This window comes from Hippocampus zosterae, chromosome 9 (genome assembly GCF_025434085.1).
Source record: "Hippocampus zosterae strain Florida chromosome 9, ASM2543408v3, whole genome shotgun sequence".
NCBI lineage: Eukaryota > Metazoa > Chordata > Actinopteri > Syngnathiformes > Syngnathidae > Hippocampus > Hippocampus zosterae.
In genome coordinates this window covers 24,993,700-25,020,653 of record NC_067459.1, presented here as the reverse complement: position 1 = coordinate 25,020,653, position 26,954 = coordinate 24,993,700, and the positions used below count along the sequence as shown (strand labels likewise).

Genomic DNA, 26,954 nt, shown 5'->3' with positions numbered 1-26,954 from the left:
CAATTATCCGCGAAAATGCCCGAAAACAAGAAATGGACGGCCCGTTACGCCTTTCGGGACAGTATCTGGACGTAGCCTGCGGCTCTCGGAGTAACGATTGTTATTGGCGATTTTGCGGTTTTTATTTTATATCCGGGAAGTGCCCCCCCCCCTCTCTCTCTCTCCCCTCGCAAACTCTTGGCCTCGCACTGAGGGGTTAAACGACACACTTCCCTTTCCCTCCTGCTGTCATAAAAATTCCTTTTTATGTCGCTGAATATACACGCACCACAACCCCCCCTCCCAAAAAAATCTAAGCCTTCTGAGCACGTTCCGGAAATACATGTTCTCAAAATTATTTATTCTTTTTTTTTTTTTTGCTCCAAAGCTGCATGCGCGTCTTACCGTGCGCTTGGCCGTAGGTGACCCTGGCCCGAGAGTTGCTGTAGTAGGGGCTCCCCTGAGAGTCCAAGTGGTTCAGAAACATGTCCACTTCGTCTTGGGGCAGCAGCGGCGCCATGGGCTCCATGTAGTTGTGGCTCAAGCCGTGATGGTGCGAGTCCGGGTGCTGGCCGTTGAGCACGGCGTGGTGGTGCGCCATCCATCGGGACTGATCGGCCGCCGTTGCCACCTCCATGGCTGAGACGCTGGATGGCCGTCCGGTGGAACTTTTCCTCCTGGTAAATGGCGTCCCCCGTCCGCTTTCAGAGTCTTAGCCGTGTTGACTTCATTCAGGGAAAAAAAAATGATGAATCCTCGGACGACGCGGGTTCTCCTTTTCGCTCGTAGTCGTTGTCCTTGCTGTTTGTTTACCTACAAAAGACAAGTCCTGTTATTGAGAAGCACATTCGGATAATAAAGCGAGGACGCGAGCGCAAGATGAGGGAAAAGAAAAGGAGGAGCGGAGTGGCGCGTTCCTGCCGGCTGAGAAAAGGGCACGGCAAATGTCTCACCTGTTGCGGTTTCGATCAGCTGACTGCAGCTCGGACGCGCCGGCCTCCCGATACGCGCACCGCTCGGGGTCGTTCGTGAGCGAGATGTGCCGCGGCCGGCGCCAGTAAAATCGCATATCAAGGCGCGCGGGGGCGGGGCTTGGTGCGTCGGCCCAATAGCCGGCCTCGACGCAGCAATTGGCTCGCAGGCTGCGGGCTCCTCTCCGCCTCGCTTTCTGCCTGGCTTTCTGTGCCTTTGGTCCCCCCCCCCCCCCTCCCCGAACTCACCACCACCGGCGCAATATCTCTCGGCAAGCTTAACTCCGAGGAGGCGACGGGCCGCCGAGAAGCGTTTCTCGCTGCCGCCGCCGAGCACATCCGGCTAATGAGCCGATTTAGAAAATGGAATTGCGCGCGGATTCGACGCTCTCTCTTCCTCTCTGACAGCAGCTCTCTCGTAAAAAGGCCTCTTGAGTGATTTCACAGCCACTCGCGGAAATCTAATCGCGTCAATTGCTGAATGAGCCGCACAAAGCGGGCGATAATTGCGCGTGTCGTTTTGCTCGCCCGCCGAGATGCAAATGCGCCGCCTTTTTAGCGGCTCCAAAACCAACACGCGGAGGAGGAGTCGACTGACGAGCCCACATTGCGGCCCATTGTCGGCAGCCTCTAATTGTCCGGAATTAGTAGCGGAGCATTGCGGAGTGTTTGCGTTTCCCAGTTTGCATACGAATGGCGCGCTCATGCCTACACGCTGATCGTCCGAGTGTCTCGAGAAGGGGGCAACGCTCCAAATGAAACGTCCCCAGCGCTTTTGCTTTCGGCGACTCATGTCGGCAGCTTTGCTGGGAGGGCCAATCACGATAAAAAAAAAATCGATTGCACATTTCAAACTGAAATCAAATACTGGGCCATCATATCGGCGACGACACATTTGTCGCTGAAGACCGGCGCGTGCATGTGACTGACGGGGAATAATTTGGAGGGGGCAAGGGTGGGTGGTGGGGGGGGGGGGGGGTAAAAAGGCTCGCCGCCACGCTGACGCCGGGGTTTGACGACACGTGATCGGAGGAGGGGAGGTGGTGGGGGGGGCTGTGGTGATACCTTGACAAATTCTTCATGCAGGTAAAAGACCCCCTTGTGTCCCTCACCACCGACAATCGACGGCATGTTGCCAGAGGAGCTCAGCCCGAAGAGCTTGTCAAGTCCTAAAAGCAAAGCAATTAGTGCAGTGCAGTGACCAGCGGAATAATTCGCATTCCAGCGAACCGCGCCCGCACTGCCAGGTGGAGCGCATGCCGGCAAGCCCGCGCGCGGCTCCCAAAAAGGGGGCGACTGCTGATGCGTGAGGCCTTCGAGGCAGGCGGGCGGCGTCAGACATGCCGCCGCATCGCCAATCGCCATTGTCGTTGGCGTGTTTGCCAAATGGATTACTCAGCAGGGATTTAGCCCTCTGTCATTTTTTTTTGCCTTCATTAATCCCATTTGTATCTGCGCTCGAACAAAAAAAAAAAACGAGTGAGGGTGAAGCGATTGTTGGGGGCGGGGGTGGGGAGGGGGGGCTTTGTCACACACAGCAGCATTGTTGCCCATGTTGGAAATGGGAGAAGGGGGCTTTGCTTTGGACGAGCGCTCTTCCTTTTCGATGCGCCGGTTTGAAGGCGCGCGCTACAAGTGTATCGGTGTGCCGCTAATGAGCGAGCACGTTCTCATTGGCCGACGATGAAATGGCCTTGGCGCTATCTACCTGTCCGCTCCCACCGGGCACGCTCATCCATCATTATCCAGAGTGGAGCCGTGTGTGTGTGTGTGTGTGTGTGTGTGTGTGATTGTTCAAAAGTCTGCGCTCTTTGTGTGTATGCGTGTGCGTTTAGCTGGGGGCAAGGGGGGGGGGGGGAAGGCTGGTGAAGATAAGCAGAGGCGGCGAGAGGGGAGAATGACACAGAGCAGCTGAAGCATTATTGTCCCCTTTGCTCCGTACGCCTAATTAGATGGAGCCGGGGGGGGGGGGGGGCTTAGGAGCCACCTGCAACAGCGGCGGCGGCGGCGGCGGCGGCGGCCTGCAGCAGTCACCCGAGCAAATCTGCGCCGCTTGGAGGAAGTCTGGATCGGATCGCAACAGGACTGACTTTTTTTTTGGGGGGGGGGGGGGGGCCCAACCTGCAATTTTTGGGCTGCGCATACATCACAAATTGATCTTCACGATACATGAAGTTTTTCCTTTCGGATATATAGGCCGGATTGTGCTGCATAAGTTGGTCAGGAACAAAAAAATCTATCTATACACACACACACACATATATATATATATACTGTATATATACACACAGTATAAATATACTGTATATATACACAGTGTACACACACACTTTTTTAAGGCGCTTTTACTGGTCACGGACGAAAAGGAAAAGTTGAGTTGCGCTGCATGCCTCGGGTTTTAGGGGCAATATTTGTGAAGGCAACGAGGCTCCTTTTGGGGTGCACGCAAATCTCTGCAATTTTTTTTCAGGGTTTCTCGTCTTTTCGTGGACATTCTCCACGCAGCCTGGCATTTTCTGCTCATGAAAAGACGGCCACCACCTTCACAAGCCTTGTTATATGCAGCGAGATAATTGGGCGTCTGGTCGTCATCATACCTGGATGATGATCATGCTGTCATCCCTTTCAATTTGGGTTCAAGCGAAGCCCGAGACACTACAAATAATGAAAATAGCGGTGTTCTTTTTTATGGCAAATATGAGGTCTACCTTATGACAAAATAAGCACAAAGAACTTTATTGTCGTACTGGTACAATAGTGTTTGTATATATTGTAGGTTGCCAATTCAAAGAGCAATTTCAGGCGAACTGTTCCTACCCAAATAATAATAATAATAATAATAATAACGGATGCTCCACGGATAATAGATTGAATGCGTTTGTTGTCTTCCGGTTTTGCATTTGATCATAAATTCAAGGGCATTTTCAGAACAAAAAAGTGCAGATCGCGAAGCCAGTGGAAAAACAACCACTAACAAATTCGCAAAAAGTTTAAGGGAATTTGTGGAAATGCTAAAAAAAAAAAAAAAGAGCAGCCCTGCCTCCACATTGAACCCAGACGCTCCTCCAAATTCTAAACAATCGCGACAAACGTTTTTCGTCGTCGAGACTTTCGGAGACAGACCGAAAGACGCTCTCACTCACCCGCTGCTCGAGGCTCCTTTCTCGGTGAAATGGTACCCACAAGAAGGCAGCTCTCCATCCGCCCAGAGACGTCGGGCTTGTCCTTCCAAAAGACGCGCTGAAAGAAATCGTCTCATTGCAGCTTTTGGATTGGAAGGACTTTCCGTGGCGTTCCCGCGCCGATGCACGCGACGAGCCGGAGTGCGAGAGCCCGACGCGCGGGCGTCGGTGAGGAGGAGAGCCGCCGAAACTTGCTCGACCGCAGCCGGGGTCTCGCGGGCACGCGTGCGAGGCGGCGGAATTCAGCCAAATCAAAAACAACAACGACAAAAACCCGCAAAGGACGCGCCGGCCAAAACTTCAGGTAACGTTCACGCGTCCTCCCCCGGACAAGCTTTGCATCTTTCCCGAAGGCACAACAGCTGATCGAGAGTCTTTCAAAGAGAGACGCGCCGATGGTGTTTGTTTTAAGATTTTCCGCAACAAAAAAAATATATAATAATAATAATTCCAATCCAATCAAATCAAATCCGACAACAGCGCCGCAAGGGAGAGCCTCCGCGGCACGACCGAGCTTCAATTGCTTCTGGAAGAGCTGCGAGGTCTCCGGTGTGACCGTGACCGCCTTTTATGTGGGATCTCGCGAGATTGCGCGAGGAGTCGTCTTGCGCCCGCCGGCCTCTGGAGTGACACGACGGTACGTTCCCTTATCTTCCTTTTGGCAGGGGGTCTGCTTTGCTTTTTGTTTCGTTTGATTTCAAGCGAATGAGTCTGTTTTGTTCTCCGTTTTAATTTTGGGCTGTATTTTTTTTTTTTTGTGCTTTTCGCTGACGCTTGGGAAACCAAACATGGGTCAAAGTTGTTTGGGCTCCACAAATTCCCTCTCTGCCAGCGACGCGGATAGTGACGGGCAGAACAACGAATGAAGCGCTCCTTCGCTCTGTCTCCCAAGTGATTGGCCGGGAGCCTTCATCCGATTTTTGGGGATATTTAGTTTGACGATGCGACGAAGTACAACATACCTCTGCACTTTGCGAAAAGGTTGCGAAATACTGGACCATACGGTGCATTTCTGAACCCGCGCACGGCACAAAATCGGCGTCGCAATAAACAGTAAGAAATGGCATGTCCAACTTTTTTTTTTTCCAGAACAAAATCCCGAGCCAAGACTTTACAAACGATTAAATCTGAATTGATAACGACACAAAATCCCATTTTTTTGTCCTGTCAATTTCATTTGATTTCGGTGCAAATACAAGACAGTTCTGAACATTTTTGCCCCCAAGATCCGCCCGCCGTTTTGAAGAAGAGGGACGGTTGCGCCCCCCCCCCTTTTGCCCGCATGTGGGCTTTATATTGCAACTTTGATAAAAAAAACACGCAAACGCTCCAAAATCCCAAAGCAGCTGCAAAAAGAACCCCGCAAGCCTCGGGAGCCCTTCCACCCGCGGCCTAGTGCTCCCCCCTCGGTGCACGGGCTCAACAAACGGCGGGCGGCCCCGGCCAGAAAAAAAGCAAGGAGACTTTCGATTGAATTTTGAAACGCTTTGCTTTCTTTCGGCGGCAACGATCCGATCGTTCACGGGGTGAAGTGTGGGATGAGCCCAACCAGAACCTCTCAGCATTTGTTTAAAAAAAAAATCAAGTTACAAATTTGGCGAATGAAGCGCATGAACAAAAAAAAAAACGGGGAAATGCTATTTGGAGTGGCATTGCATATGTGGAGCAATATTGCCAAGGAGGATTTTTAAAAAATGACTTCCAATTATTAATTATTCCAATTATTTGACCATGTGCACTTTGAATGAGAAGCGACTAGAAAAACGCACCATCGACAGTGGACGACATTTTGACATAGGCTAGGTTAGTCCCACTGCCACCACCGACAACAACAGTAACAATAATAATAATAATAATAATAGGAATAATAATAATACTAATTTCGTGTGTGTGTGTGTGTGTGTGTACACGCTCCTTGCTCCTCTACAGGAGCTCTGCTCAGATGCCAGGGTCCTTCATCTGCTTCTTGCTTCTTCTCCTCCTTCTGATTATTACCACGGGTAATATTTCACGGGCACCACGCAATCTTTGTTCCCTGTGAAGATAATAAATGGCCTAATCGTTATCAGCAAACCGCTGGGGGGGTGTCAGCAGCGACCGAGGCTGGAAGCGGGGCTCCAAAGTGCCGCTGAATAAATTGCCGCTCCTTATCTCTCGCTCCCAGATTATCGCCGCCTTTTCAAACTTGCACAACAAATACATTGAATGCATCTAATGCATCATTTGTGAGCGCGGGGGGGTCGTGTAGGTCGATGGAGAGACAGATAGGCGCTCGGAATGAGAACTATTTACACGGATGCGAGCAGCGCAGCCAATCCGAGCGTTGGCGTTGGGCCGTTTATTGGCCCGGGTCATCCGCGCATCCCACTTAACATATCAATAGCGGCTATATTAAATATACATCGAGCGGCGATTTGATGCCTATCTCTGTGATTAGTCGCACCTTGGCTGGCTCACCTTTTCATTTGTGCGTCGGAGTTCCGAGGCACGAGCGCCCTTTGAAAAGGAGCCGCCGCGTTTGGATGATTTTGCTGTAAATAGTGAGGATCGCCTGACTATTAATGGCCCCGTTGACTTGGATCGCCGGATCCGTTTTTCCCTCGCGCGTGTCAATACGCACGAGGCGTCTGCTTGAATGCGGAGCGCTACCAAATGGTCGACTTGATGTCGGGCGTTCGACACTTTGTCCAACGTGGCCTTTCCCCCCCCCCACGCCGGCTTGCAAACAAATGCGAGCCGCCAGCCCGACGCTTTGCGTTTAGAATATAACAGTCGAAGTCATGCATTAAATCGCTACGAGTTGTTTTTTTTTTCCCTCCCCCGTTTCAACATAACACGCGCGCGCGCACACACACACACGCACGCGCAACCCTTTTTAATACCGCGGCATCTCCGGCAGCCCCGGTGGTGCTCTGATGGTCTCCTAGACAACCGAGATAACGGTGCAGCAGTTTTCCATATCGGCCCTGGAGTCTATTATAGCGCGGGATTAGCTTTTCCAAAAAGGTCAGACGCAAAGTCACCAAAGCAGCTTTTTTTTTCCTTTTTCTCCCCCCCCCCCCCCCCCCTCCTCGCTGCGACGCCCCAGCGCGAACCTGCATCCATCCGCATCGCGTGTGCCGTTTCATTGGATGAAATTAGACGAGAAGGGCTTGGCGTTTGCGTCGACGGAGCCGAAAGAGGAGCCGGGCTCTGAAATCCGCTGCTCAAGACCCCGCGCGACCCACCTTGCTCGTGTCGATGGCCTGTGATGTGGCGACCCCTGGTGCCGAAGGGAGGCAGCGGCAGACACGTGGGAGAAGGATTCCGGGTGCACTTGCTGCGTAGATGTCAGTCAAAGCCTGAGCAACAAAGACGGAGCGAGACCGTGACCCAGCTGGAAGGCCCCAGCTGGGATTCCCGGTGGCCGCACAGGAAGTTAAAGGAGCTCTGACGGGAAGTGTGCTCTCAGCCTTTGGCCGGCGAGAGAGGGCCAGAGAGGTTTCCTGTTCGCTTGCCGGCTGATGGATGTTTTGCTTTTTCAGCTCACTCCGGAGCTCGACCTGTGCATGTGGGGAGTCAGCACGCTGTTGGAAAAGAGAAATGATGGTCAAAGAAGGTGGCTCAATGCGAGAATCTGCTCCAGGGTCAATTGATGAACCCAAAACAAACAAACGTCGAGTAGCTCATTGTTCTGAGTCCGGGTCAACATTCTTTATGAGCATCAAGCCACCATTTTCTTTTGTGTTCCCCCACATATATCCGACTTGCTACTCGTGAATTCACCTGCATGCCAACGTTTTGGGGAACTTCTGCTCCTCCACGGTGGACTGAAGAACTCACCTGCTCGCTGCGGCGCTTAGACCGAAACCCTAATCCTCTTCAAGAAGTCTGAAAACCAGATTGTCCGAAAATTGAAGCAATACGTCCCGTCGAATATAAGGCAAATACAAGCGATCCCTTCCAGCTATCCAAGGATACGAACGAAAGGACATTTGAAAGAGAATATACTGTGTTATCATTGAACATACAGGAAACGATGCCAAATCAACGTACGGGACTAACAAAATGGAGACATGAAGAGAAAACTGGACTTTTACCTTCTACACATACACACACACGGTGCATATGTACCGCATATCTCTTCTTGTTTGTAGGACTGTCGCCCCTGCCAACATGGCCGCCACACGGGCCTGATTCCAATTTATGGCTTTGGCCTGAGCTAAAAAAAAAAAAATGGGGCTACAGGCGAAAGGGAGGGGGCGTCGCCCATAGCGCCGACGTGCTGCGTCATATCACGGCTCGTGTCCGAGGCCTTCGGAGCATACGGAAGTGGCGGTGTGAAATGAAATTCTGGACCCGTGAAAGCGCTCGGTATCCCTGCGATGGGCTTCCGACCCGTCTCGCATGAAATGGCATCGACTGGAATGCCGGAAGGGATTCATGGGAGAAGGCGAGCTCCGAAGAGGAGATGGCTGGATTGGGGGGGAGGAAAAAATCTCTTTGTCTCGGGTGAGCTTGGTGGACAATCCAAGTTTCCGATCAGCTGTGGAGTAGGGGGAAATTGTCTGCCCTGGGAAGGAGAGGGCCACTCTCACAGCTAATGGGAAGTGCCCCCGTCACTCCACTCGGGTCCCATAGAGAAAGGAGGAAATGTGTCCTCTTTGCAGGCGCAGGCGTGCGTGCTCGGGAGCAGCCCGACGGCCTCCCGCCTGTAAAGTAGCCCTACTTTAGCAGGGAGCAGGAGATCAGGCCCGTGTGGCGGCCATGTTGGCAGGGGCAACAGTCCCATCCACCGCTCTGCACCCCGCCAGCCGCATAGCCTCGTTTTTTTTAAAACAAAATTTTTTGGGGGCCAAACATCGCCCCCGAGAGGCATGACTGTCGCCGCTTCTGACAGTCCGCCACGCGGCGGCGATCAGCGGATCTTAGGGGGAATCGTGGACACTTGCAAACTAGGGCGAGAACGCAAGAGGATTACCGAATCGTCGCTATACGAGCGGGAGATTGGAAGCACATCAGTGCATCTACGGGCGCATTTGGGGAAGCGAGATGGCGGCGGGCTTTTGACTCGCTGGCCTCCACTCCCCGCCCCCCAAGAATGCGCGCCCGAAGGCTCGGCTCACTCCTCGGCTCGCAAGTGGCATCTCCATGTCGCCGCCGCTTCCCGGCGTCTGTCAGCCCGGCTCCCGGCAGCTGCAACCGGGGCCACAGACGCTCTCATTGTCCTCAGTCCTCCCCCGCGACCCCCGCGACCCCCGCGCTCGCCGCCACGTGTCCGCACGCGGGCGGAACACACCTGACACCTGCACCTGAGGGGCGGGGCTTTTCGTTCGTCATCCATTGCGAAACGCTCGTCCCGGCGCCCTGTCGCCGAGGAATGGCGGCTCACAGAGGCGCTTCGTTTTAAGGTGGCGGACTTTTGGGTTCACGTTCACATTTCCCCCTTTCGTTGACATCCCCTCCATGCGGGGGCGAGAAGGATTGAACGAGAGCGTGTCACGGCGAGCGTGCGCGCCACATAATAAGGCGGTGACAGTGAGGGGTGCCGGCTCTGTCTCGGTGATTTATGAGAGTGCGGCGCCGAGGGTCTTCCGAGCAGGATATTGTTCCCCGACCGGTGACTTCTGCCGCTCGCTTTCTTTCTGCATCTGGCGGCGTACGCGGGCATTTTTTCTCCGAGCGAGAAAGATTAAGCTGCAGGTGAGGAACCCGTGTCATCAATCACCGCCACGTCACCGTGGCCGGAACCTTTTTAGAAAAGCTGCAACCTAGTTGGGACTCCGTACTTTTGCACATATTCATTATTTTCTGGCAGATAAAGAAAGAGCAAGCACACTCTGCATCCTGACTCCTCTTCAGGAAAGCGAGATCATAATCAGCTTGTCGCGTGCGGGTACCTTACAGCTCAACCGCATGGGCCAAGCGGTCCCACACCTTGCGCTCGGCGCCTCGGCCGCCACATCAGGATACAAGCGCTGCACACCAATTCCGGTTGAAACGGTATTTTGCACCACTGACGCCAACTGATCAACCGCACTTCTTCTGGGACCGGTACTCACATCCTGGACCGGAGGACATGGCTGCAAGTGAAGAAGAACAGCAACAACAAAAGAAGGACTGAAAGGCCTCGAAACGTCAAGACCAGGCTCAGCCAAGAAGCCAGGGCCTCTCAGTCAATACCGTCTGTCAAGGCAACGGTCGTGCTAAGAGCGTCGCTGTGACATTCAAGTGGAGGACATATCAAAGTCTCCGCTTCTCACTTGGCGTCTGTGCCGAGCTTGAGCGAAAAACTGAGGAAGATAACCAGAAACGAAGGTCCCACACCGAGTAAAAGCTCGATGACCTGCTAGCCAGTGGAATGAGTGGCAGCAGTGGCGAGTGCTCGGACGGCAAGGGAAGCTCGGCTTCGGCTGATCAAATATATGAATTTGAAATTACATTCAAATTGTGTGTACGTGTCATTGACTAAATATGCGCTACAATGTGCTCAATTTTTGTTCCGAATCAGTTTCTTCTTACTGGTTACGACGCGACTCCTTCGCTGTGCTTCGAATGGTGGACGCTGAGCTTCCGCATAGCGTCTAAGTGGCCGAACGCCGACCTTCTCGAGAGTTCTGTGTAGGTTGTCCCAATGCTTTGAACGGAGACGAGTCATTGGATCCAAGCTGGTTTTTGTCCCGCCCACGGACGCTCGGCGTCTCTGGGATTGGATAGCAGTGGGAGGGTACCGGATGTCAAGTTTTTCAGCATCGGATTGGATGATCTGTCTGAGCCTGTGTGCCAGTTTGATTGACATCGAAATAAGCCAATCACCGACCTTTTAGTGTAGGCATCCGTGTGAGCAATTTTTCAATTCGCATTCTGTTCTGAGTTGAGCTGGAGACTTCTTCTAATCATCTTAGCGACAGTCTTTGTTGTGAACAACTAGCGAAAAATTAACATTTTATTTCTGGTGGGTTTTATTGTAGTTCCTGTAGTTGTAGGACATTAATTAAGTCCCTGGAAGAGACGCCTTGTGTTGGTATGACAGGGTCACAGATCATTTTCTTGAAAAGGAACGGAGAGTAGAATTCACGTATAAATAAACGGACACATTTTATGATGTCGGCCAAAATTGAGAAAATTGAGTTTGTGAGTTGAGAAAAAGCAAATGGCCTGGATGTCACTCCAAAATTGACCAAAAGACGAGCGGAAATGCGGCGGTGCTCCGGGAGGCTGCCAAAAGGTCCCAGGACTGCAAAAGTCCACCGGAGCGCAGACGCAACTGCCATTGTGTGGCCTTTCGGCGACGCCGAGCATCGGCGCGAATGGACATTGTCTTTGCTTTCCCCTGCCGCGTACTTTCAGAATGATTATTGTATGTGCATACAATGTTAACATGAGCACTGTGAGGGGAAAGGGGGGCCTGTTACTATGGAGCAGGAAATGACCTGCCGCCGGGACCCGGGACCACCTCGGAGGGAAAGCCGTGACCTCAGACTGACCCCCGCGGCCTCGGTAGGCGCCGCACTCAGCGACGTGACGACAACAATGCTGCAGAAACCCCCTCTCGGTGCTTGTACTCATTTATTGAGTTTTGTTTTGTTTCTAAAGGTTATTTTCATCCAATCAATGCCTTGATGAGTACTCGGCAGATGCAAATGTTGGCAGTGGAGGCCAGCTGGACCCCTGCAGGCCTTGAGCACATCTGCCTCCCGCTTGGGACGTTCGACACTTGAATTCTCCTCATGCTCGGAAGGTTTTCCTCCAGGGTACTCTGGCCTCATTCCCCAAAAAAACGCATGTCGGATGAATTGAAGACGAGCATTAAGTGTAAATGGCCGTCTATTGACCAGTCCTGATCCAGGGTGGACCCAGCCTCTGGTCCAAAGATGGCGGAGGAGAGGCTCATCCAAATAAAAACAATCAAAAAAGAGGTTGTCACTCCAATTTTTTTATTTCCAACAGCTTAACATCATTTTCCACCTGCCGTGTTTTTTCTCACACAACCTCACCCGTCATCCCCAATCTCAGTGAAAACGACACCTCTTACAAAACCACGACATGTAAAAAAAAAATTACACAACACAAAAAAAAAGTAAGTCACATCGCACAAAAAAAATAAAAAATCTGAGCTTTAACATGATCAAACGTAAAGTGGGGGGGTGAAATTGGCAAAGCTACAAAGCTACTCGTCTAACCACTTGAGCAAATGTCAATGTGGAGCTGGTCCGAGTGAGGGACGAGACTTGGCGCACTTGTGACTTCATTTTGCAAAACATGAAAAGTTGAGAATCAAACACGGAGGACATGGAAAGTCTGAGCACCAAAGGGAGCTCTCACCAACCCGAGAGCCAACTCAATCGCAACCCGTATGACGACACGTCACTCACTGGTTGCGCGACACCGGATGCGAAAAGCAGGTCGGGGGTCGCCTCGCCTCTACAAAGCATCCAGCAGACTGTCGATGCGGCCGACGAGCTCTTGTCTCTTGTTGGACACGGCCCTGTCGTTCTCCACGTAGGCCTCCTTCTTCACCTTGCCGGCGACCAATCGCTCCGCCTCCTGGCTGGCCCGGCACACCAGCTCCTTCAGCTGGCCGTCCAGCTTCTGCAGTTCCCCGACCTGCCGAGGAAGACCACCGCGGCCGTCACCCGAGGCCCGCTCGACGGCAAAGGTCGAGCGGCGCGGCGGCACGCACCTTGTCGCCCAAGTCGGAGCCTTCGGCTTTGAGGCGAGCCTGCAGTGAGCTGATCTCGTTGGTGAGCGCGCGGTGGTCCGCCTCCAGGGTCTTGCGGCCCCCGTTAAGCGCGCCCGTATCGCGAGATTGCTTGTAGCGGTTGACCACCTCGTCCATGTGGCGGTACAGGCCCAGGCGCTTGTTGACCAGGGTCAGCACCTGCTCGGTGATGGAAGCAACCTTCATGCGCACCTCGGCCGCCGGGTCCTGAGGGATATCAAGATGCCAAACAACTATTGATAGTAACATCCTGTGAGACACACACTGTCCAATATAAAACAAGGGAATACTCCCATGTTCTGCCCACAGTAAAAGTTTTGGGTCATTTCATTAATAGTAATTCCGTTTAGAATATTCATTTAGTTATCGCGGTGCATTGTGGGTAGCGGACGACATGTTTCAACAGACGACTCATTACAGAAAGTGTGACCGTGATCGTTGCAACTGGTCCTCCTGAGTTATAATAATAATAATAATAATAATGCATTTTATTTGCGTTGGCGCGGAGTGCCGATGCGGATTTGGAGGTGGGAGTCGCGGCTTGGAATTTGAAGCGGATTACGTGGGACAGGAGAAGTGAACTAATCTCTTTTCGTCAATGGATGCTACAGCTTTGTGTTTGCTTTCAAAACGTAGCTTGTAGCAGACGTGTGCACATTTTCAGCATGACGTCTCTGATCCACTGGAGAAAGGACACTTTGATCCTCTCCTCTTTCATCTAGAACTGCTTCAGACAACAAAGTGTATGCAGAAAATTGGTGAAGATTGAACGACTGTCTGTGTCCTATGTGTTGTCTTGTGTTATTTTTGTTATTTTGACTTCAAAATGGCGCCGCGAGAGTGGCTGCCTTTCCAGCAGCTCCTATATTTTGTTGTTCTACTTCTTACTTTCATAACTTTGCTGCTGTGAATTGGGAATTTCTCCATTGTGAGACTAATAAAGGTTTTTCTTATCTTATCTTATTTAGAAGCGCCTTTCAAGAAACCCAAGGACACTTTACAATAACAAAAAATTTATATTCCTTTCGTTTCACCTTCGAAAGCAATGACTGTAAGTCTGCTCGTGTTTATCATTATTTAGAAATGTGTTTCAGAGATTGTTATTGGAAATTCGCTAGTTTAGAGTGTTGCTAATGACGTAGCGACAATGCTAAATCGGTGCTAACAAGCTAATTAGCATGCGAAGGTGCTGCGAAAATGCATTATCGTTGTTTGTCACATTTTGAGCTGTATTTATGTCCTTGTTAAACACCTGACGATTTGTGTTGTATTTGTGTACACAATATTAATGCATGTTTTAAATCTGTTCATTTCAGTTTCACTCTGCAATTCATCGAGTCGATGTCACAGTTGTTCACTGTACGCCGTCAAGAAGACCGTAATAAAGGAGCAAGACGCTCAGTTTCCTGGCTCATGAATAAATGAGTTTGGCTTTTGCTGTTGACCTGCGTCAACATACCTATAGTATCTAACACGTAGCGATAACAGTACACTCCAAGTACTGCTGCATATAACGAAGTAAGAGTTTCTCACTCTGAATGACTCTGCTTCTCAAAGTCCAGCGAGCAGGCATTCCCTAATTTTGCCGATGGATAACCGACACTCACCACTCTCCCACTCCCTATTGCAGAACTGTGCAGTGTATCTTTAAACCCCGAGTGCCACCTGGAGGAGTCAAAAGGTATTACAAGTGCTCCACCAGCGTTCGGTTCCGAGAGAGGCAGCACCCTTATTTGTAAACAAGTCGGAATAGTAACCTGGCAGTGCTCAATTTGTATTTACAGAAAGTATATGGAGAGGAAGGAAAAAAAACCACATCCAGGCTAGTTATAAAACCAAGCAAACGGCTAAAGGTATCGCCACCCTGCCCCTTTTGGGATACTGCACTCGTGCGCTGCTTCGGTCAAACTGGAAGGAGCCGAACTGCGGGACGACGGGAAAAAAAAGATCCCAATCGTCGTGGGTGCAAAACAAACCTTTGTTATGGCAAAGTCCATCCGAACGTAGATGATGACGGTGAAGAAGAGGATGTAGAAGGCTGCGACCACCAAGAGAGGCTCCTGCAGCATCAGGATCTTATTGAAGTTGTAGTGAACCTGCGCAGAACAAAGCATGCGACGCCGCAATACAGTGAGGTGCTTTGCCAGGAGTGGTCTTGTAACCCCCCAAAAAACACATTCCCAAAAGAATTTTGTGGAGACCCCGTGACCCGACAGCAGCCTTACAGGGCAGGAGCCTTACCACGACATCTTGAATGTGCTGCTCCACCAAGTTGTTCTTGGTGGCGACCAGCACAGGCCGCCCGAAGGTATCGAGGTACGTGTAGTGCAGTTCGTCCGGCATGCGATTAATTTGATATGGTGTATCCATCTGGATGTTCCTAAAGGAAATAAGACCAACGAGAATGAGCATTTTCCAAAAATATACACAAACATTACAGGGGGGGGGGGTTATCAATGCTCATGTTTGCTGACACTCACTTGGCTCCCTCTGGCAGGATGATTTTCACAGTCATAGAGTCAATGACCTGGTCGTCATAGATGTGGTCAACCAGTCTCATCTTCAGTGCATACTGGTCCCCTGGAAGAAAACACACACACACACACGCAGAAATGAGCAAGGCTTCAGTTTGTATAGCACTGGAGAAGCGAGGGCTTCTTCAAGTGTAATTTAGTTGCATGGAAGTGAGCACAAAGCAGACCCGAACGTCATAAAATTAAGCCCCACCCCCAAAAAAAACACCATGCAATTGATGCCCCGCCCACCCTCCAGAAAAGATGAGTGCACCACTTATTGGTGCCACAAGAGGGAAGCAAAGCAACATTTGTCTCATTGAAATGCCCAGACTGCCTTCAACATTGTTGGGTACCGCCAAGATGTGGCCAAATGAATTCTTGGACAGTTTCATCGGACAGTTCTTTGGCCTTAACAGAAAAACAAAAACCCCCGCTAGACGCACTTGCAATCCACTCACCCAAAGTGTAGAGATACTCGTAGCTGGGCAGGTTATAGCCAATAATGTAGTGGGTCTTCCAGCCCCCAAACAAAGGGAAGCGGGGCCTGATCTCCACCTCCACGGAGTCATCCAGAATCTGCAGGTGGGAGGTGGAGATGTTCCCAATCTCGTCCCTGTAGTAGACGTCTTGCGCCGAGGCCGGCAGGATGGTCTGGAGAAGGGGGAGCTCGCCGTCACATCACAAAGCCAAGCGCGTAAGGCGCGGCGCAGGCGCGCGTACCTTGAAGGACTTGACGGAGGAGATGCCGCTGTCCGCCTGCCGCTGGTAATCGTAGCGGGAAAAGGGGCCCTTCAGGACGGCTCCGGTGTGCCTCACGTCGATGGTCTCCTCCACGGCAATGTTGCCCCAGTGAGACACCTCGATGGTGCGGGTAATGCTACTGATGGTGAGGAAGGGCGCGTTGTTCTCAAAGTGGATCCTCATCGGGTCCTAGACGCGAGAGGGCACGCGCGGTGAGAACGCTGCGAGGCTTTGGCTGGCGGTCGGTCTTTCGCTCGCGCACCTGGCTGAACTGGGGAACGTCGGCGTACGGGCCGTACTCGATGATCTCGTCCGTCTTGCTGGGATTGCCCAGTTTGGTGTAGCTCTCCACCGTTTTGGACGCCAGCCGGACGCGGGTGGTCTGACTTCGAGTGGGGTACGGCGAGTAGAAGTAGTGGTTGCCTTGAAAAACTACCAGCTGGCGCTCAGCCTGCGTGATGTCCGAGGGGAAGGGCCGCAGGACGTGGCTGAAGGTCATTTCCACCTTGACTTTCACCTTACCTCCCACCACCAACTTGGACGGAAGAGAGACCTTGAAAAAGTCTCCGCTGTCAAAGACGGACAGACGGATGACTGACGGGAGACGGACATGCGATTCTGCGACAAAAGGACGAGGGCGGCGCTTTACGTTAAGCCGTTAATTTTGGTTTCCTGGACCTTAAGCTGGCCATCATCCTCTTCATCGCCTTGCACCTGCAAACGCACACCGCACAGTCATCACTTGCCTCGCCACTTCAACTGCCGCTGAGAAACGAGATGAGTGGACTGACTGTCACGTTCTTTTCAGCGTGATGGGAAAGGAGTCCTGTGGAAGGCAATCCTTTTATGCCGACACGGTTTAATTTTATGCGTTACAAATGCAGGAACCGATCAACGGGCTGGAAATTTTTGACCCGAGGTCGGGATTATTTTGCCGCCTGTCTAACTCATAACGTATGAGAAAATCAAAAAAGCAGCCGAGCCATCTCTTTTGATAATAGCTCGTTGCTACTGTGCTAAATCCATTGTGTAACATTTACAGCTAACTTATTGTTGATACATCTCTTGTTTAAAAAAAAAAAAATCCTTGGGGTCAATTCGACTTTTTCATGTTTTCTATGAGAAAACAGTTTTACAAACAAGCCATCTGTAAAATGGTTGCTTGTCATTAAGAAATGCTCCCCCCTCCAGCTTTTTAAAGCAAATGATTATTTAAACCACATGAAAAATGTCCATAATGCATTTCTGAAAATTGATTAAGATTGCAAACTGTCTGTGTCTTATGTGTTGTGTGGTGTCATGTTATTATTTTGACTTCAAGATGGCGCCGCGAGAGTGGCTGCCTTTCCAGCAGCTCCTATATTTTGTTCTTTCTTAAAAAACGATTTTACCTTGAGGCCATCTACCTTCCGCCTCAGACCGACACCACATCGTTCTGAAAATGCCACAAAACCTCGCATAAAGTTTTACGACACCATTTGGACATTGTCAATGTCAGCGAAATGACACGATTCCAACTTTGGCTGATGACGTAGGTGATCGCCGCATCAGGGAATGCCTTTGCTGCCAACGGAAGTGGGCGGGTCCTCTGGTTGTCGAGGCCGGAAGTGCATTGCCCAGCGCATACGTGTCATTCAGTCACTTGAGCTAACGAGTACCGCGAAGGAAGTTAAACGCTTGCCAAATTAACATTCGGCGATTAAAAACAGAAGCTACTCCGAACAAAGCTTTGTTTCAAAACAGACCAACCACGTTAACGATACACCGAGGTTAGCCATAAACGACTTCTTGCCTGTTAAACATGGCGGGCCACTCATATTAGCATACTTTAGCTCAAACTGCAGTTCGACGCATGACGAATAGACAAAATAACAATGCCGAATCATCAAATGAACGCACACACGTTTGCATAAGAAAGCTTTGGCTGAGACGAGAGAGGCCAGCAACAGTCGCGTGTCTCCCGCATGAAACAGGCAGCACGCAGGAGCCCGCGACTGCGCGTTCATGTGCGATTTTGGCCCATTTGAACTCACCGAGGCTCCGACGTATGCCAGGTGTGGGAAAAGCTCGGGATCCACGGTTAAGATGAAGCTTTGGACGTCGTAGCGTGCATAGTTAGACAGCGTTATATCCGCCGTGATCTTCGCCAAGTGAGTGCTCAGGTCCACCGTCCTCCTGACTTCGTCGTTCACCAAAGTGGCCGAGCTCTGCGCGGCGGCCAAGAGCAGCAGGAAAGCGCTTAGTGGGGGCCTTCTCGTCATGTCTGCGGAGGTTCAGAGGACGAATAGCGGGGGAAGAATGTTCGGCTCGAGGGGAACAAAAGGCCGTCACACCTCGCCACTCGACTTGAGAAGAGATGACGCTTCTTTCAAACGAAGCGATGACGTCAGAAGGCATGCGCCGGAAGCGACTGAGTCTCTATGAATGCTCGTCGACTTGATGTCTTTTTTACGCTTTTATTACAATGTACACCCAAAGTGTAGAGAACACCGACGGGATGTTCAGCCCGTCCGTACCAGCAGTCAGGCATGGGGGAATTCTGCAACGTTGGCGTTCCTCGCATTGTCGTTATTAGTTTGTCGTTGACGTTGATGGTCTACCCTCAGGCCGAAATAGCTCAGTTGGGAGAGCGTTAGACTGAAGATCTAAAGGTCCCTGGTTCGATCCCGGGTTTCGGCAGTGGATGGTTATTTTTGCACAAAGCAAATACGACCAAAACGCAATCCAGACTAATATGAGGTGTCAAGTCAATGTGTAGAATAACGCATTGCGTGTGCGTGCGTGACATGCATGCTTTGTTGGTTTTGACTTTCAACAGTAGTATGCCCCTGAGTTTTGTGAGCATGTGAATCATTTGGGGCACAAATACAGTAATGTGTTTTGAATGTGAACATGTCTTTTGCAGGCGTGGTGAATGCCCGTAGGGATGATGTTCGTTCGACAGTACCCGTAGAGGGCTAAAAATGTTTGAATGCACGTTGAGAGATACGAAATAGCATAATCTCCTTCCATACTCTGTCCTATGTGTTGTGTTGTTATTTTTGTTATTTTTTACTTCAAAATGGCGCCGCGAGAGTGGCTGCCTTTCCAGCAGCTCCTATTTTTTTGTTCTACTTCTTCCTTTCATAACTTTGCTGCTGTGAATCTGGAATTTCTCCATTGTGAGACTAATAAAGGTTTTCTTCTTCTTCTTCTTCATACTTATTTGTCATGTCCTTGTATTACTAGAGACAAATTCCTTGTGTGTTATACATACTTGGCCAATAAAGATGATTCTGATTCTGATACCTCTTGACTTAGAACGAAATTCTATCAAATGTCGACTCCGATCGTGTTTGTTGGGACCAGATGTTTGGCGCTCATTTCTACAAGCATATTTTGTCTCCATCGGGGGCAGGGGGCCAGAAAACGCCCTCTAATTTTAGAGGGAGCCAAATGCAAATGCGAAAGATGGCTAAATTGTGGGTGAACGTTCCTCCCCGCTGGCCGGGCCAGCTGAGCAAGGCGTAGCCGCCGTGTGACGTCACCGCCGTCGACGGGGCTTGTTTTGGAGGAAGCGGACGGCGAGGCTAACGTGCTCGGCTAGCACATTAGCTTGACAGACGGCGAAAGCCAACGTCAACGGCGACACGAAGACCCAGTTGGAGCAACGAGCCGAGTGACAATTTCGCTGCCGCTGACGGCGCTTACTTCCAGTCGCCGACTGAGTCGCGACGGATAAATAGCGGATGTCCGTGCGGTGTCGAGGCTTCAGAGGGACATTTTTTGCGACGACGGACACTTAAAAGGAACCGCCGGCCCTATTTCTTTCCTTCATTTTTTTTTAATTTTGGGGCGCTCATCTGCGCGTTAGCTTAAGCCAGGAACCCAGGTTGAGGACAAGTCCACTCTTGATAGTTTTGCCACAGGATCGGCTCACAGGTATTTCTTGTGACATTTTCCGCGCGCCGGTTTCGCCAATATTTGAAGACGAGGCTGTTTGCAAATCGTGCTCCACAATCACCCGTTGTGCAGCTAAACGTTAGCCCGATCAATTGAGCTGGCCATTCTTTCCCAAAACAAACAACTAGGCATCCAAAACATGCCTTTGTATTGACCTTTCGAGATGTTCCATACCCCTTTGTTGGCTTGGGTTTTGGTTTTGTTCTGATATCTCGGATGATTTTCACAAGTTCCCGTAAAATGATGACGGTGCATTCTGAGCAATCGAGTACCCGCCTGTGGTGCGTGCCACTGGTTGACTTTGTGTTTGTTGGTTTTGTTTTGCACCGATGGTGGTGATCGGGGCCCTTTTTTTTTCCCCCAGCCAGATGTCGCTTGCCGAGTCATGATTCCGTTAGCCGTGTGTTGAGCAACCATGTGATCCGTCCCTGACAATGTGTCATGGGGTGCAGATTAGGAGCGCCGCTGCCCGAACAATTGGGCACCCTTCACAAGCATTGCGGTCTCTCAACGTGCATTGTTTTCCTCGAAATAAGCAAAAGGATGAGTGCGAGTATGCCTCCTGACAGTTTACTGATTGAGGTTGATGGGGGGGGGGCATGAAAAGTATAACCTTCGTCCGGTCAGGTCATAACAAAGTTTGGACTTCGGTCGGTCCAGCCGACACTTCACCGTAGTGTTAAAATGGGACATTCGGCACGCTCAGTTGAAGCGAAAAATGGCGAGTGATGACAGATCATCTCAAGACAATTTTGTTTATTAGGACCCAATTCTGCTACTGTCGTCATTCCATCTGTAAATCATGACACTCGTCTGATTTAGCATGTTCATGCTGCCATTGCATCGCAATGCAATGCTCGCGCGGCCCCTCCCCCCAGTTCGCCTCATTTAAATACAATAGTCAAGTGATTCATTTATGTCGAACGAAAAAGACGCAGTCATCTTTTTTTTCCCCTCTCGTATCGCAAGAATGTGAAATGATTAACACGGTTTCCGGTCGTCACGCTGTCATGTGACTGGTGTGTGTTCATTTTCAGTCGTCTTTGAACAACATTGAACTGAGTGGAACTGACAAAGTCGACTTCCCATTGATCGATACACTTGAGAGGGGGTGGGGGGGGTCGCTTCCTCGTAAACCTTACATACTTTTTTTTTTCATTCATTCATCTTCTGAGCCACTTGATCCTCACTAGGGTCGCGGGGGGGGGGGGGTGCTGGAGCCTATCCCAGCTGTCTTCGGGCAGTAGGTGGGGGACACCCTGAATCGGTTGCCAGCCAATCGCAGGGCACACAGAGATGAACAACCATCCGCGCTCACACTCACACCTAGGGACAATTTAGAGTGTTCAATCAGCCTGCCATGCACGTTTTTGGAATGTGGGAGGAAACCGGAGCACCCGGAGAAAACCCACGCAGGCCCGGGGAGAACATGCAAACTCCACACAGGGAGGCCGGAGCTGGAATCGAACCCGGCACCTCTGCACTGTGAAGCCGGCGTGCTAACCACTGGACTACCGGGCCGCCAGCTGTTTTTTAGTCTTTGGCTTTTGACCCCCTGTGAGACTTGATGTATAATTTTACAGTTTTTTTTTGTGGGGGGGGGGTGCTTTGTACTGTCTTTGTTCTGAATTTATTATCTGAGATTTTTTTTGCTCCATGTCCAGCACGTTGCGAATTGCACGTTGAGGCTCTTCTTACCCACGCCCAGTTTCCCGTTTCTGTCAATATGTACATTTCCCGTGGCGTCGTACGGATCCGCAAAGATTGTTTGGAGCGCCGCGTCCACTTCGGGGGGGGGGGGGTTCCCAGGCTCACGTTTTCCTCATGTGCTTCCAGCTGAGGCGCAATGACTTCACGGAAGAAAGTCCTCCTCAAGGTCATCATCCTCGGAGACTCTGGGTGAGTGGTCGTCGCCCTCGAAGCGCTCAAGTGGCTTCCGCCGCACCGGGCGTGTAACGCGTCACTGCCGCGAGCGCCAAATGAAGCCGGTCTCTGACCTTCAAATGGGCTTCGTGCCCTGCGCTCGGTTCCCTTCTAGAGTCGGGAAGACCTCGTTGATGAACCAGTACGTGAATAAGAAGTTCAGCAACCAGTACAAGGCCACGATAGGTGCAGACTTCTTGACGAAAGAAGTCATGGTGGATGACAGGCTGGTCACGATGCAGGTGAACGTCGGCGCCGATTTGTGAGAGTCAAGTCGGCGCTCGGTCCGTTTCACTTGCTTTGGATTGCGTTTCAGATTTGGGACACGGCGGGTCAGGAGAGGTTCCAGTCTTTAGGCGTGGCGTTTTACCGCGGAGCCGACTGCTGCGTTCTGGTGTTCGACGTGACGGCCCCCAACACCTTCAAGACCCTCGACAGCTGGAGGGACGAGTTCCTGATCCAAGCCAGCCCCCGAGACCCGGAGAATTTCCCCTTTGTGGTGCTCGGCAACAAGATCGACTTGGAGAACAGACAGGTGCGCTTCCCGTCGGGCTTGCGCTTGGACTTTCTTTGGAAGTTTGGAGCCAATATTCCGCGTTGCTGCCGTGTACGTTCAGGTGACCACCAAGCGGGCGCAGGCTTGGTGTCAGAGCAAGAACAACATCCCTTATTTTGAAACCAGCGCCAAGGAGGCCATCAATGTGGAGCAGGCCTTCCAGACCATTGCGCGCAACGCTCTCAAACAGGTAAGGCGCCGCCGGTGTTGCCGCTGCCGGCGCAGGCGCAGGCTCGCGACCCATCTGCCCGTCTTCCCAAACCAGGAGACCGAAGTGGAGTTGTACAACGAGTTCCCGGAGCCCATTAAGCTGGACAGGAACGAGCGAGCCAAGCCTTCGGCGGAGACCTGCAGCTGCTGAGGACCGCCCGGACCTGTATCACGACGGCCCTCCCGGCGGCCGTCCTTGCCTTGTCAAAATAGCCTCCCTTCCCATGACCCGCCGCGTCGACCCCTTATGCCCCCCCCCACCCCATTATCCCACTCACAGAGTACCGACGCGACCATCATGCTGCAGCCTCCTCCTCGTGCGCAGGAACCACCCCCTTTTCTATCAAGTATCGGTCTCCTAGCCCAAAGAACTCCTTCCGCATCGTACGCTTATTCTTGTCAGATGCCCCCCCCCAACCCCCCCGAGCTTAAAATGGCAACAGACATTTTCAGTCGGATTGAATATCGCTGCTCTCGCAATCGCTTGTTTTACATTGAGCTCAAACATCCCGCACGCTTTTTGTGTTTCATCGCGTCGGTGGATTGGCGTCATTTCCTCCGTAGCCGTGGCGGTGGTCGTCTTCGTGTCATTTGTCGCCGCAACGAGATTGGAGGTCGGACGATCACTGATGTGACAACTGCCGTCATCTGTTGCCTATTGATGAAAACGAAGACCAATCAATCGCAAGTCCCGCCAGGTTGTTCCGGTTGAAGTCATCGCCCAAAGCCCCCCCCCCCCCCCCCCCCAGAGCGACATGAAACTGGCTGGCGAGTTAGCGCCGTTCCTCTTTTGGACTTTCTCTTGGGACAGTTCTCCCTTCCTGGTGCAACAAATCAAGACGGCACATCACTCCCACTTGACAGTATTGGAGAGGAAGTCAAACAATGACTCTCCATCGACGACCCTTTCAAAGAATCGTTTTGTGGGGAAGTACAGGCAGGCAAACCTCCACACCTTCGTGCGCTCGACATTTCCTTTTCAGCAGTCAGACGGAAATGCCTTCTGGATTCCGAGAGAGTTTACGCTGTTGAAAGCAAAAGTGGGACGGTGGATGTCGCGGCATTCGTCATTGTATTCGAAGTACGATAAAGGCCGAGCGATGTTTCAAAATGTCTTTCAAGGAATAAGGCGAATAAAATCCTCCAATTCAGCAAAGCGTTTATTTATGAAGTTACATCAGAACGTGAAACCACCGTGACGGCGAGAAAGCTGAAACGGAGAACAGCAAACGTTGTCCTTACTGGGTTTTTGTTTTTTTATTGGGCCCTTGCAGCCATCGCCGCAGTCCCGTCGACATGCGGGGGGTGTCTTTTTTGTCTGCGTCGGTCCGCTGAGCGTCGCCAGCCTCCGGTTCCTTCCTCTTGGTAGAGCCGCTCGCCAGCCAGCTCCGCATCATCTTGCCGCTGGCGCTCAGTTCGGCCTCCTGTGGGGGGGGGGGATACATGCCGCCGTTTTGTCTTGAGGAGCACCGCTCGCTTTGTCACCCTCGTTGGCGTCGTGCTGAGCTGACGCCGAGCCGACTGGCCACTAGGTGGCGCGTGCGCTCTCGACCGCTTGCCCGTTGATGGCGCAGCGCACCCAAACACGTGACCGTTCATACCGACGGATAATTTCGCACCGGGGAGCCCCAGACTCGCTAACGACTCCTCAACTGAAGCTGACCCCCCCCCCCCCCCCCCTCCTCAAAGTCAGACATTCAACGCAATACCTTTTTCTGGTTCGGGTCCACAGGCTGAAGGCATTCAGGAGAGTCGTTGCGAGAATTGTTGACAAGCGATGAGACGGGATGATACGTCAATTTGTCTTCTGACTGGAGCAGTTTCAGAGCATCCTCAGATTTCACCTGGCCAAAATCAAGCCATCTCCTCACTTCCTCTTCTCCGGCCAAGACGGCCGGCATCCTGAAAGGGGACCACGGCGTCGGCCGCGAGGCAAAGCGAGGTTGCAAAGGTGCCGTTGCTCTCCTCACCTGTCGTGGATGCCTTGGAGACTGGCGGAAGCGTTGACAGTGATGACGCTGTAGCTATAGAGGGGCTCTCCACCAGATGGAGGTGTCCAGCGCTCAAAGAGTCCCGCAATGGTCAACAATCGCCAGCCTCTCCACTCATCGGACGGTTGTCCCGCCTGCGAACCGGAACGCAGCAAATGTTCATTTCTCCGGAGAAAGAGTGTCGGTTCCACAGAGCGCTTTGAAATCCGCGGCAGATTCTGCAATATGGTGAAGCCGCCGGGCACGGAAGCTTGACTCGCCTGAGCCGACTCATCGACGGGATCTCGTTTCTCCGCACGGCAACTGTGGGCCTGAGGGAAGTAGATGAAAAACGGCTGCTTTTCTTTCGCCTGCCTCCTCCATTCGTAGAAGCCATCAGCAAGGATGACGCAGCGTTGTCCTTTCAGCAGAGGCTCCTTGGCGAGAAAGCAAAGTCATGATGAAAGCCGTCGTATGGAAATGAAGAGTTTTAAGATAAGATAAGATAAGATATCCTTTATTCGTCCCACAATGGGGAAATTTACAGCCTCCAGCCTTTTGAAAGGCGAGTTGGTCTCTGAAGTTCCTGGTCGGTAGGGCGGACCGGGCGATATGGACGCATTTTCAGATCACCATCATCGTTATGGTGATCTGAAATACCGTGTTGAGTAAAAACTAATTTTTTTGTTTGTTTGTTTGCAGTAACCAAAAAATAATTACCCGTTAACTGCTACCAGGACGAGTCAAGAAACACACAGGTGACTCCAGAAATACTACTGAAAGAATGAAACTGTGAATGGTTGTCGAGATTAACCCCGACGACGGACTAGTGACCAGTCCAGGGTGATGTACCGTATGTCTCTTTGAAATGTCAGATCGTCATTTGCAACAAAGTACCCTGTAAGTGGCGCCCCGGTAGTCCAGTGGTTAGCACGTGGGCTTCACAGTGCAGAGGTACCGGGTTCGATTCCAGCTCCGGCCTCCCTGTGTGGAGTTTGCATGTTCTCCCCGGGCCTGCGTGGGTTTTCTCCGGGTGCTCCGGTTTCCTCCCACATTCCAAAAATATGCATGGCAGGCTGATTGGACACTCCAAATTGTCCCTAGGTGTGAGTGTGAGTGTGAATGGTTGTTCGTTTCTGTGTGCCCTGCGAATGGCTGGCAACCGATTCAGGGTGTGCCCCGCCTACTGCCCGGAGACAGCTGGGATAGGCTCCAGCACCCCCCGCGACCCTAGTGAGGATCAAGCGGTTAGGAAGATGAATGAATGAATGAATACCCTGTAAGTCTTTTTCTGCATGATGTTCTCACTGCGACAGTTGCTGGTGCTGAACTGCATCTTGCTCGGGTCCGTCTCCTTAAACCAGGAAGGGACCAGGCCCCAACGCATGGAAGCCAAAACACACTCGTCCACGGGTGCATTCTATACACACACAAACACAAACATCATGTCAAACTGTTCCGTGTTTCGGGACCTACATTTTGCACAACTTGCTGTTCTCTCCCAAAATGTTCCTCGAGTTAGGAATCAAGTTTCTTTTTGTATTCCTGATCCAGATGTGGACCGGGTTACCTCGTCCAAGTGCCTGCGGGAGAGCATCACGGGGCTCGTGGACTGCGGGCTCTTGTTGTAGGACGGTCGGTATTTGTCCGCGTCTCCCGCCCTCCAGTCGGGCTGCCTCCGCAGCCCGCGCCGGTTTCTGTACGAGCAGGCTCGGCTCACCTCATCCGGGGCCAGAGTGCACGCAGTCCTTCCGCACATTTCGCCGGCAAGTCGCGGGCTTCTGTTGAGGCCAATTCGCGAAAACACTCAGTAACACTAAGAGAACAGATCTCGTTTGCGTGCTCGCGCCTCGGCGCAAATTAGCATGTCACGTAAACTCAACTCCACCGTCAATTCGTCGTTTGAAAAAGTGAATCTTAGCCCTGTTCTATCTGGGCTACGTCAGGACTGCGTCTGTAAGTCCGCGTCTCGCAGCTTGCCGTGAGAAGTGCGCGTTTCGAACTATGATCCAGCCAGCGGGCGACTGGAGATAAGTCCAAACAACACACGATGACGTCACGGCGAAACGCCTCCAATGTTTTTAGTCAAGATGGCGGCATCGCGGGCTTTTCGGGGCCGGGTTTTGGTCCATGGTTTTGACGTTATTCCACGTGTTCCGACCTCCTATTCGGATTTTGAATCGTCAATTCAAAGATTTTGTTGTATTTATCGGGATCTGTTGGTTATGGGATAGTTCTGAGAAACATCGCTTTAGATTCTTTG

At 51.6% G+C, this 26,954-nt stretch overlaps 4 protein-coding genes and 1 non-coding gene across 8 annotated transcripts in view; 2 read left to right on the top strand and 3 right to left on the bottom strand.

Annotated features, from left to right (window-relative positions):
* Nucleotides 1–26,954, bottom strand: part of LOC127607513 (GATA-binding factor 2-like) — a 142,216-nt gene that overhangs the window by 6,221 nt on the left and 109,041 nt on the right. For 2 of the 4 annotated variants that reach the window (XM_052075900.1, XM_052075899.1), the window contains exon 2: nt 385–792. In XM_052075900.1, coding sequence (XP_051931860.1) covers nt 385–616 — 232 coding nt within the window. In that variant the 5' untranslated portion in view covers nt 617–792. Of the gene's footprint in view, nt 1–384; nt 793–932; nt 1,095–4,093; nt 4,232–26,954 lie in introns of those variants that run through there. The other 2 variants (XM_052075898.1, XM_052075897.1) reach the window with 2 other exon arrangements.
* Nucleotides 12,032–18,479, bottom strand: LOC127607508 (dolichyl-diphosphooligosaccharide--protein glycosyltransferase subunit 1-like). The gene is made up of 10 exons (XM_052075889.1): nt 18,124–18,479; nt 16,740–16,804; nt 16,353–16,659; nt 16,070–16,279; nt 15,808–16,000; nt 15,314–15,413; nt 15,075–15,213; nt 14,810–14,929; nt 12,795–13,040; nt 12,032–12,718 (listed from the first exon to the last, which is right to left on the bottom strand). The coding sequence occupies exons 1-10, from the start codon at nt 18,349–18,351 to the stop codon at nt 12,536–12,538; spliced, it is 1,791 nt and encodes a 596-aa protein (XP_051931849.1). The 5' UTR covers nt 18,352–18,479; the 3' UTR covers nt 12,032–12,535.
* trnaf-gaa (transfer RNA phenylalanine (anticodon GAA)) lies at nt 18,697–18,769 on the top strand. The gene has a single exon. It is a non-coding gene; the product is annotated as a tRNA-Phe (tRNA).
* On the top strand, nt 19,570–23,877 carry rab7a (RAB7a, member RAS oncogene family). Its single transcript, XM_052075920.1, has 6 exons — nt 19,570–20,011; nt 21,869–21,931; nt 22,071–22,197; nt 22,272–22,490; nt 22,573–22,701; nt 22,777–23,877. Exons 2-6 carry the CDS (start codon nt 21,879–21,881, stop codon nt 22,870–22,872), a joined length of 624 nt encoding a protein of 207 aa, XP_051931880.1. The 5' UTR covers nt 19,570–20,011; nt 21,869–21,878; the 3' UTR covers nt 22,873–23,877.
* LOC127607539 (abasic site processing protein HMCES-like) lies at nt 23,949–26,728 on the bottom strand. Its single transcript, XM_052075937.1, has 6 exons — nt 26,262–26,728; nt 25,968–26,111; nt 24,904–25,128; nt 24,692–24,846; nt 24,431–24,623; nt 23,949–24,145 (listed from the first exon to the last, which is right to left on the bottom strand). Exons 1-6 carry the CDS (start codon nt 26,448–26,450, stop codon nt 23,960–23,962), a joined length of 1,092 nt encoding a protein of 363 aa, XP_051931897.1. The 5' UTR covers nt 26,451–26,728; the 3' UTR covers nt 23,949–23,959.

Excerpts from the sequence above, each read along its gene's own strand:
- LOC127607508 (XM_052075889.1), bottom strand. The coding sequence starts at position 18,351 with ATGACGAGAAGGCCCCCACTAAGCGCTTTCCTGCTGCTCTTGGCCGCC. Across the intron at positions 16,280-16,352 it reads ACGTTCCCCAGTTCAGCCAG|GACCCGATGAGGATCCACTT; the intron begins GTGCGCGAGCGA and ends TCTCGCGTCTAG. Across the intron at positions 15,214-15,313 it reads ATCCTGCCAGAGGGAGCCAA|GAACATCCAGATGGATACAC; the intron begins GTGAGTGTCAGC and ends TATTTCCTTTAG.
- rab7a (XM_052075920.1), top strand. The coding sequence starts at position 21,879 with ATGACTTCACGGAAGAAAGTCCTCCTCAAGGTCATCATCCTCGGAGAC. Across the intron at positions 21,932-22,070 it reads ATCATCCTCGGAGACTCTGG|AGTCGGGAAGACCTCGTTGA; the intron begins GTGAGTGGTCGT and ends GTTCCCTTCTAG. Across the intron at positions 22,702-22,776 it reads CGCGCAACGCTCTCAAACAG|GAGACCGAAGTGGAGTTGTA; the intron begins GTAAGGCGCCGC and ends TTCCCAAACCAG.
- LOC127607539 (XM_052075937.1), bottom strand. The coding sequence starts at position 26,450 with ATGTGCGGAAGGACTGCGTGCACTCTGGCCCCGGATGAGGTGAGCCGA. Across the intron at positions 26,112-26,261 it reads CCCGCAGGCACTTGGACGAG|AATGCACCCGTGGACGAGTG; the intron begins GTAACCCGGTCC and ends GTGTGTGTATAG. Across the intron at positions 24,847-24,903 it reads CGCGGATTTCAAAGCGCTCT|GCGGGACAACCGTCCGATGA; the intron begins GTGGAACCGACA and ends TCCGGTTCGCAG.